This window comes from Vanellus vanellus (assembly GCF_965231255.1).
Source record: "Vanellus vanellus genome assembly, chromosome: 3".
Classification (NCBI taxonomy): Eukaryota; Metazoa; Chordata; class Aves; order Charadriiformes; family Charadriidae; genus Vanellus; species Vanellus vanellus.
The window spans coordinates 88,278,041-88,288,711 of record NC_138907.1 but is presented as its reverse complement, the minus strand read 5'-3'; the positions used below and the strand labels follow the sequence as shown (position 1 = coordinate 88,288,711).

General features: G+C 38.2%; 1 protein-coding gene across 2 annotated transcripts in view; it reads right to left on the bottom strand.

Moving 5' to 3' along the window:
* Positions 1–1,543: 1,543 nt before the first annotated feature.
* Positions 1,544–10,671, bottom strand: part of RNGTT (RNA guanylyltransferase and 5'-phosphatase) — a gene marked incomplete at both ends in the record, with an annotated part of 198,604 nt that continues 189,476 nt past the window's right edge. For both annotated transcript variants that reach the window (XM_082481115.1, XM_082481116.1), the window contains 2 exons: positions 1,544–1,707; positions 4,543–4,666. In XM_082481115.1, coding sequence (XP_082337241.1) covers positions 1,544–1,707; positions 4,543–4,666 — 288 coding nt within the window. The remainder of the gene's footprint in view (positions 1,708–4,542; positions 4,667–10,671) is intronic.

Genomic DNA, 10,671 nt, shown 5'->3' with positions numbered 1-10,671 from the left:
GACACCAGGAACACCATCTAAATGATGCTGTGTGCATTTGTACAACAGGTTGAAACAACTAGAGAAGCCACCACAAAGCATAGTTGTGAAGTTTCCATATAGAAAAAAAAAATGCAGAAGTTAATTTTGCTTACGAACATTAAAACTCATTTAAACAGAAATGCATTTTAGTTATAACAAATTAACGAGCTTCGCTAGTCAGATTGCTAAATGAATGGTCGACTCACACACTAAGTAAACTATAGAAAGAGCCAATTCAATCCCTGCTTGATAAATGTACAGTAAACTTTAAAATCTGCATTTGGTTTCCAATTAATCCCAGCTCAGAACAACTCCTCCCTTAGACAACCAGAATGCAGCTTCTCAAAACTAGTATTATGACTAGTTTTGCTGCAACAAGAGCCATCAGGGCAATCAGGCGCTTCTTCATTTGGTATGAAAGAAAGTCAGCCAGTGGATGAGCACAGTGCCGCAGGACAGCCAAACCCACCTTTGACAATGAGTGTACTGTTCCCTGGGACACTCATCCACCCCCCTAAATGGCTTATTTTTGCCCTGCAGTTATCTAAACCAGGAGACTTTCTGCCTGATGTGGCGTTCTCCCAGTGAAACTACCTTCTCTTTGACACAGGAGTTGCCTGGCGTTTCTTTTGCCGTTTTGTGCCTGGATGTAAGACATCATGATTAGCGCTGCTTATTACTCTTGCATATCACAGTGATGTGTACTTTTTAGTAATATTTACAATGGTATCACTGTGGAGAACTAAGCCCTGTACTAGAAACAGTCTCTGAACAGAGACCTTAATACCAAGGATTTGGTGTATTCCTTATCTACAGATAAACTTAAAAAGGCAAAGCTAAAATCAGCACACATTTGGTGTGTTAGGTTCGAACAGGAGGAAAAACCAAACACCCAGCATGTTTCCTTTCAAAGGGATGCTATTTACAAGAAGGATTCACTTTTTTAATATTTCAACAACAAAAACCCAGCTAATTTTGAAATTAGTGAAATCTAAGGTGGCCTAGTTTTTAACCAACACAGAGCACAAACAACATTGCTGTTTGCTGTTAAACACAAGTCTCAGAAATGCAGGGAAACTACGATCAGTTATACTATGGGTGACAAATCGCAACCAGTTGAACAACAATAATAAAAAAAACACTTCTGCTTTTTTTAAACATAGCCTCTAAAAAGTACAGCATCCCAATGTTTTCTCAGTTCCAGATTGCTGACGTTATAAATTAAAGGTGAAGAGAGATCTGTATATAAACAAGGCAGCTTTCCATTGACTTCATTGTACTGTTCTTGTCTAAACCTTTGGAAATTTCATCTTCAAATACCATAAGGTAAGGTTGAATTTATCAGTTACAAAACAATGTCCGTTCGTATGTGGAATTTGAAAAAAACAAACAAAAGAAAAGCCAAACTCAAAAAAACACACCCAACTATTTACAGCAATTCAAACTTCTTTTTTTCCAGCCTTCACACTTGCGTTTCACCTTCTGCAGAACTGTAAACATGCTATCTGCTGAGACCAAGGCCTTATGTTATGGTACGCGGCCTTTTGGGCGGTGGGGGCGGCATGAGTTCAGTGTCAGGATCAAGGTGGTGTTTCCGCGTCTGTCCTTGAGAAGCTGCTGTACATCTGTCAATGAACTCAAACAGCATCTCCTTCGTGACTGGATTCTGGATGCTGTTGCATACAGCTGGAAACAAAAACATATTCTCAAGTTAATAAACCCATTTGTTGTATTTGGCACTTCAGGAATTTCATTCCGTTTTTGCAAAATAAATAATGTAATTTGGCTCAAATATACAGCCTTAAATGCGGACTTCCACAAGACGGTTGTGTCAGGAGTCAAGTGTCTCTGCTTTGCCCCCCAGAGAGCAAAGCAGCGTAGTGGGCCCTTACCTCATGGGAATCTCTCTTTTTAAAACAAACAAAAGCCACACGTGGGGGGACTTCATGAGGCGACTATAAAAACACCAAGAACTGGCATCCTATTGAGGCAAGCAACAGCAATGCAGGCCTTGCAAGACATGGCTTTACAACACTCATCAAATCCAAATAGCTAGAAACAAGATTGGCCTAATATTGAAAACCTCTGAATTAAGGTAACTTTTTTGTTTTTCACCACTAAGTATTATAAATACCATAAACCCACAAGCACAGTACTTTTATTTTAAGCCATATCACTTCATGTGGCAGAAAGACTTAACACCAAGCAAGCTACATGTCAAGCACACCAGACAGTATGATGGAGGAAAGGCCACAGTGCTGTATGGTGGCCAAAGCACGCATGTACAGGCACACTTGGACTCCTCAACATGACTCCCCAGGTCCTAGTTCATAAGTAATGGCCCACAGGATTTTATGGAACAAATAAAAAGGCTTACTTCTCTTCAAACAAATGAAATATTTTTATTACTTTTCCTATGTAAATTTATACTCCTCTAATTAATCTCCCTGAGAGAGTTAGGGAGGAGGGAAAAAGTAAAAAGCAAGAAATTAAGTAGGAATCCTATGACTATCTTGGAAGAAACTACAAAATGATTAGAGGATAATTTATAGCATGTAAGGATTGGTGACAGTATGGATGCAATTTCCATGCAAAGCAATCTATTGACCCCCTAGAGTACTAAACAACATTAAGACTCCTTTAAAATGTACTGGCACTATAGCATTGTTACAAATAACAATGACTCTTAAAACCACTCCTTTCTTTCCTGAAGAATTCCAGGACCGTTCAAAACATGACATTACAATTAATAAAACACCTTCCTAGAATTATTTTTTTATCATCTCATTTATTTTTGGTGAAAAGGTGCTTTAAAAGTTGTACCGTATGTGACTTTAGCAGTTGGAAAGCATTCTGATTATCAGTAGTTTAGGAACAGAATTTGTGCCACAAGGCAGCTGGTAGAACTCGATATCAACTTTTAAGGGCTGTCCTTGCTTAATCACTCAAAAAGCCCTTCTCTTTTCAATTAGGAAGGTATGTAAGTCCAAAAGCGAGATGGAGACCCATACTTATTTTGTTGTTATTTCAACCATGGGGAAAAAATAAATAGTATTTTTCACCAAGAGAAAACAAATAGAGGAGAAAGGATCAAGAGAAGGGGACAAAGGATATCTCAAATGAGAAAATACAACTTCTGGAGATTTTGAAAAATTGTCAAAAGCGAAAATTTAAAGCCAAAAGAAAACTTTCTGTTCTGAAAATGTCCATAGAAAAATTGAAATATTTCTTACAAAACAGTTCTTCCTGTAGCACTTAATTTTACTTTTAATTTTCATTTTTCGGAAGTTCATTATCTTTTGGCAGGAAAAAAAAAGGATTAACATAACTGCTCTACAAATGGAGAAAATGAGAAGAGAAAAAGGGTAGCTACATAAGCTCTTAAGAATGAAGGAAAGAAGAATATGCTAATCCTCAAAGAAGAGAAAAGTCCACGGAAAACTAACTAATGAAACAATAAGGTGAAACAGAGAAGAGAAACTTAGGTCATGGTGACAAAGAGATGTCATATTTGTCTGACTTTTCTGGCCCATTCTTCTTTCCTGACAGGACTGCTCAGCAAGGATTTCAGCTACATTCTGTGCTGGTTCCCTAAGGTGCCAACGGATTTATTATCTCCTGGCAAAATGACCACATTTTGTTTATTCAAGAAAATCTACTCACTGCTCAGGTAGAAATACAAGTAGAATGGTTCAGAGAAAATCCTACATCGTCTATGCATGCCCTAGTAAATAGCATGGTCTTAAATATGATTACACTTCATTTTGGCACTTAACAAAAGTCAGCATCAACTTTACTACTGTTATTCAGCCTTGTACACTTCTATTCAAACTCTTACACTTCACCTGAAAGTAAAAAATATCATTTAATTTGCAATACTTGGCAAAATGTTTTTTTGGTAGAAGAACGTAAGTGTCTCACCTTTCATTTGTTTCCCTCTTCATTGTTTGTACGACTATTGTAGAAACTTAAGATGACATTTTCCCCTATTTGTTTGTAGCCCATCTGCTGAATAATGGTTTTGGCGTTTTGAACAGAGGTGAAATTGTAATGGATTTTTTGTTCAAGAAATTCAACTCCTAGTGTGCCAGTTTGCATTACACCCAGACAAGCCAACACAACGCTAGGAACTGATGTTAGTTAGTTAACTACTGTTGCAATGCTATTGTAAATAAAAACTTTTTTTGGGTCTCACTTAAAAGGCGTGCCCTACCTTTTAAAGCCTCTTTGAGCAAGCGTTCACAGTTCTACAAAGACTTGCTTCTGCATTACCTGTTATATACTGCATCAGAGTATTTGTTTAACTGACTTCATCAAATAACCCTGAAGCCAAAGGATTCATGCTATATAAAAGCTAAACATGACATAAGCATTTACAAGATGAAATATTACTATAATAAGTTAGAGAAGCCAGGACTCAAGCTAGAAATGAGAACACAGAGCGCCTTTTCCTCTTAAACTAGAGTTTAAAAAATTAAAATTTGAGCCTAAAAAACTTTTAAAGCAAGTTACTCTACTCACCCATGGCAGTGCTGTAGGCATTTGGAAAGCTTTTGTCTATTCTCTGTCTCATGAAGACCCAGCTGTTGTTCTCAAACTTGCACTCTATAATTTTATTGTCGTACTGTTTCAGTTCTTTTGTCACCTGTTTAAAAAAAAAAATATTGTTTGGGATAAACATATTTTAATTCACATTTTTTTCTTTCTTTAGGGATAAAGAACAGAAGATCAAAAGCTGCCCTGCATTTTTCAGCAACATGCCTCCATCCTACACAGAAAAACTACACAGACTACATCTCCATTATACATATGCTCAGCTACTCAACATTTTAAAAATACTTTTCAAATCTGCTGTCAATATACAGCAATTATATTATGCTAAAACATCAGCAGCTCTAACAGAGGGGGGAAAAAGTCACTTCTGGCCCAAATGCAAATAGGTTTCCATGGGAATAAACTGCTTCCAGTGTAAGTGCTACTGCCAGCCTAAGTGCACGAAATGTATTATCCATGTTTCATCAACCGTCTTTGTTGAAGGTCTCAAAGCCAAATGTCAGATTTCAATACCAGAAACAGCTCATGGAAAACCATTCCACTCTTTACGTTACTGAGGATTTTTCTTTTCTTTTTTTTTCCCCTCCTTCATTTGTCTTTAAAAATTAAGATTATAAGTCCAAAATAATGTGGTATTTCAAATCACATATGTTCTAAATCTCCTTCAGGCCTCTCTTTATTGATTCATAGATTTGTCAGCAGCCAATATCCTGAGCTATTTGTCTTTCTATTTGGCAACGCTGTGTGGTTTGGAAATGTAGTTTATATGCATTGGACTTCCTAGTTGTTTTGGCTACTTCATCCTATGCATCCTAATCTATGATACAATGCAAAATTTTCAAGTAACCATGGTAACCTGAGAACCTCATCTAACGCTTTAACAATTTTACCCATATACTTCACTTTGTTCCAAAGGGCCTCTTCAGAAGCATAAAGCTGTATTTAACTGCTAGCTGCGTTTAGTTTGCTATAGTTTACCAACAAAAAGCTGCACAAGGTAATATAACACTTCGGATTCAGGATTTTAAGCATAAGCGCTCTCATAAAAAGGGAATAGTTATTGCAATTCATTAGCATAATTTTTCACCTCTGTTGTCTACTCGCTCCCGAGCGGTGACACGGGAATTTACTACTGTCAGAGGGATGCAGATTTGAAAAAGGCCATAACTGTCTCCAGACAGCTTAATAGCACATACAGTGGAAAAGCCCATGAACCTCTTTTCCATTGATTCTCAGATAAAGGCAATTAATTCATAAAAAGGTCCCGAGCATGGACCGAGTCCTCCTCTACTGCATGGTACAGGATTTATCCTTACTTTGATAAGCAGAATCCTAATATTCTTCTTGGTATTTACCCTGAATACTTGTGTTTATTCCCAGATAGGGAGCCCTGGGATTTTACTTGCCAAGTGAACATTGCACTGTAAGACAATTTCGTTAAATTTGCTTACAACCGAGGCCTGTCCTGCTGCAGGACTGACAAGAGTCAGAATCATGTTTCTTTCACACATTATTCCTTCATCCCTTCCATCACCCACAAAGAGCTTTTTTCCTAAAATCATTTAATCCTTAAGTGAAGTTTGCATCTGCTGATGATCACTTGGATGAAATCAAGCGATTGCCCAGACCAGCAAAATTTTCCTTTGTAGTATGCTCTGCACAGCACGTCACTTCTTTCCATCCACATTGAAAAGCTATACGCAGTCCAGATGTTTGACTGACACATTTGTGGACGTATTTATGTTCCATTAGGTGTAGGCAGGAAAACACAACATTCTTTTCTAGCACTCTATGGATACATAAACCCAGGAAGAAACTCTTGGCTGCGCAGTGCCTTGGGAAGGTATATTACTTCGAAAACAGCTGCCTAGTGGAAGCAGGGGCAGCAGGGGGTATGACTGTGTGTCTGATTCTCTGCCAAAGCAGGGAAATGTTAGAAGGATCACCTGCTAGAGAGAGAAATGCATAAAACTGCAGGCAATGACTTCAACTAACCAACCAGCTCATAAGGCTTTCTCATGGTTTATCATTCTTCTAGTGTTCAGATGCTCAGAATAGCAATAAATTAGATGGCAGCTTTATCTGACTGTGGCAATTAAGCAGTATTATTAACTATCTAGATATTTGCTTGGCCATTCATTAGCAGTCTGGAAGACATCTTCCCACAAAATATGAACACCTGCCAAAGCACTGACATAAATGAATTTTCCCATTAGAAAACTGGTGATCATAGTCTTTTAACAATTGCAAGTTGTAGCAATTATTTTACAAAGGAAAAAATACAGCACCTACTCTTCCCTATACTTTGTTAAGTGACCTCAGTCTTTTAAATGCACCTATTGTAATACTAATGAACATTTTAGGAACTGCTGGGCTTTTGAGCAAGACTACAAGTACTCTGAGTAAACACACATTCAGCATTAAAAATACTCTTCTACTATTGCACCTTAGTAGACTTCTAAATAGGTGTTGTTTATGCACAGGACTGAATAAGTCCACAGCAATCCTGGTATCCATAATTCACACCTTACATCTACCTACCACTTGCATGCTACTTTCTGGTCTTTCAGTTTCAAAGCTGGACAGGGAAACTTTCAAATTTAACTGTCTTGAGTTTCCTTCCCTTTATGAATTCATTCTGAGCTGCTTAAAGCAGTGTCTTCTCAATTCTCCCTTTGCAGTATGGGGTTCATCCCTCCTTATCCCCCTTAAGTATTACAGTCCATAGGAGTATCTGAATAATGCACCATCATTTCTCTTCCTGAGAGGTACTTCTTCTAGCGCTTCACAGAAACGGGAGAAGTACCTTCGGAATGATGGCAGTTCTCAGCCGAAATGCTTATCCTCAGCAGCAGCAATGCTTTGGTACAGTGCCAATGCTTCTGCCATACTGTTGATACAACGCCTTAAACCAGCATTCAGCAATTTCAAGACAGAAACTCCCACCACACTAAGGACTCCATGGAGCCTCCCTTAATTAAATATTTATTCCCTAGCCTATTTTTGGACAGCCAGTCAGAATTAGAAGCCCAGAGGATCACATCTCGGACATGGGTCTGTCAGAGGTGGTGTGCATCAGAACGGTATCTCTGGTCTGGGCCACAACTGTGTCCTGGGCAAGGATGAACACCAACCTGTCCACTACTTGCCTTTTAAGATGTAGCAAACTGTTCCTCATCAGAAGCATTTGCTGTTCCTGACTGCCCAGTTATCAGGAACCAGCCTACATGCCCAACAGAAATCACTTCCCAAAAATATAAGTGAGCTTCGTGTTGGAAGGAAGCTAGATTGCAAGATGTGATTGGCAAAAAGTGGGCAAGAGCCGCATCCCTATTTCAGCAATAGCTCATTATCAAATCAGACTGGATGTAATACAAGACCATTGCCTAAGAATGTCAGATTACATGAAGATGACAGTTGTTTTCCTCTCCCTGCTGAGAAAGGCTTCCCACTGCCATCATCATCTGGGCTATTCGCTAGGAAAAACTTTGGTCGGGTAAGTTTATTCTTTTTTTCTAAGAATGACAGTTAAGGTTTAGGAAACCTCCCATTTTCCACTCTCCTTCCATCCCTTATGTTCTGAAAGAAACTCAAAATGTATTAAAAAAAGTGAAATATCTAACCCATCTCAAATTATCTTGCCTGGCAGAATAATGGAGCCATTTTGAGATGAATCACAACAGTGTGCTTATATGCAGCCACATTGTATGTTAATTTAGAGCAAAATGTGAAAAAAAAATATATATCCAGCTGAAAAAGAGAAGAAACCATCTACATTGAATGCAGCTAGCTCTAGTCCTATGAACATGCCCGCACTGCCTCTGCTGACTACCAGTGGCCAAAGCTTTGCTGCCTATCTCCACAGTGCACCTGATCATCAAACTGGTCCATCATTCCACCTGTTGAGCCATTCTTTCAGTTACTTGAAGCATACATATTTTCTGTGAAGACTTCACTCAAACATTAGTCTCATCACCCTTAATCCCAAAGGAGAATGAAGTTCCTGGGCAAGCTGCTACTTTACATAAGAGGTATTAACAATGAAAACTTAGATTTTAAGGTAATTAAGTTAGTATTTCGGAAATCATGTCTACAAGCTTAAACTTTACAAACACATCTACCTTCCCCTTATTCAAGTTCTTTAGAAAGAAAAAGGAGGTAAGCTTTTAGATAAATGAAGACTCGACTGAAAGAAGCCCTATGTTTCCATATGCGTATTTTTTTCAAAGCAATTGAAGTTATTTTAGCTCAGTAAATAATCCCCTTTAAAGAAAGTGATGTTTGTAAGCAAAATCTTAACACCGTCTATTTCAAATCCTTTCTCTCTTTAAATGCCTTTTTGTTGCACTTTCCCCTCTATTACCAAACATTTAGAGAAGGAAAAACATTCTTCAATTCACCTATTTCTATTGCTTATTCCACGTTCCTAGTCATCAGCCTAGTTCTAAGATCCCAGAAGAAATGATTGTACTAGCAGACGCAGAAAATGTTAACTTCCATGAGAGACCAAATGAGCAAAAGCAGCAGTTGAAATCTTATGAAATTAAAAAGATCTGTATTTGTAAATACAGAATTGAAAAAAGGAACCATAACACACAGGCAAGATAGATTCTAAATGTAATGGCTTTCTATTTTCCAAGAAGAATCTGCCTTTTCTTTTTACGGCTGGCATGTGCAATGAAGGCATTCCTTTTTGATACGCCCAAGTACACAAACTGTTTGTTTTCTTTTTTAAAACACAAGTTCCAATGCCTAGAGGGGAGAAAAGTTTAGACCTGCCATATAAGGCCTGGAAAGTAATTCTTCCTCTCTCTGATATCATAACTAACTTTTCTCCATTAGGATCCATTCTCACAGCCAAAGCAAACAAGTGAAAGCAGCACATCCCCAAATAAATGATCAGCTGTGTGTTCATGAGCGATAAACCTTTTGGTTGCTCCTCAGTTTCCTACTGCAGGAGAACTGGAGCCCACACCTTCTCTAGCCAGCCATCTTGCAAAAATTAAACCATATTTTTCTAAAAACTGTCCAAAAAATATTACATCTGCGAGCTCCTTGTCCTGACACTACTGGATACATTCAGCCACAAATGACAGTTTAGGAAATAAAACCTCTCTAGCACAATGGTACGTCTCAAGTCCTGATTTCTGCATTACTCTCAAATGCCATGACTGACCACAACTGCAAAGTACTACAGACTTTATTTCTAAAATTCTCAAGCATTGTAGAACGTCCTAGATGACAGAGAGAATTAACCTGCCCACTGGTACTGTGATTCCATAGCAATAAGGGCATCATCTGAAGACCAGGGAGAAGTAATGACAACAGTCAGGGAACAAAAAGAACAATTACATGGGAATTTGAGGAAACAAAGAGGGGTCAAGACTTCCTGAAGGAACAGGATGGAAACAGAAAAAATGAAGCAGCAGTAAAAAAATACCAGCTTCTGAAGATATAAAGATAAGTCCAACTCAAAATGAGATCTTTTTGAAGACTTAAAGGTGACAAGAAAACTCCAAGGACCTTCACGTCAAACCAAGGCAATTGAGAGGAAATGAGGTGTGAGAAATAGGGCTCCCAGTTATTTTGAGAATACACCTAAAACAAAGCTTCAAAGTGCATGATTTTAGTGCATGCCCAGCTTCCCAGAGGAATACGCGTATGGGCAAGGACTATCCTGGAAAAGCATTCTTACACGCGATTATAGATGAGGACATGAATATATGAAATGCTAATGATTTGATTAAGAACATCCTAGAGAGTCAGCAGCCGTGTAGTTATCAGAGCCCCCAACACTTTAAGGGCACAATTCGGCACTTAATATAGATCCCAAGTTGTTCCGTCAGTGCTTCTTCCTAATTCTCCATCAGCTTCTTCAGATGGTTTTAAAGAACTTTTTTCCCCATTCACATAAAGTACCTCATGTTTTGCACAGCAAAACTTCTCAAAGAACTGTAAAAATTTAAGAGATGGTTATTAAATGCCTTTTCATACCATTAGTGTACACAGGGCCACAAATAGTAATACTGTCAACAGGCAAAAGTTAATCAGTTAAATAATCTGTCTCACATTTTTGTTCAAGCCAAGACAGATTTT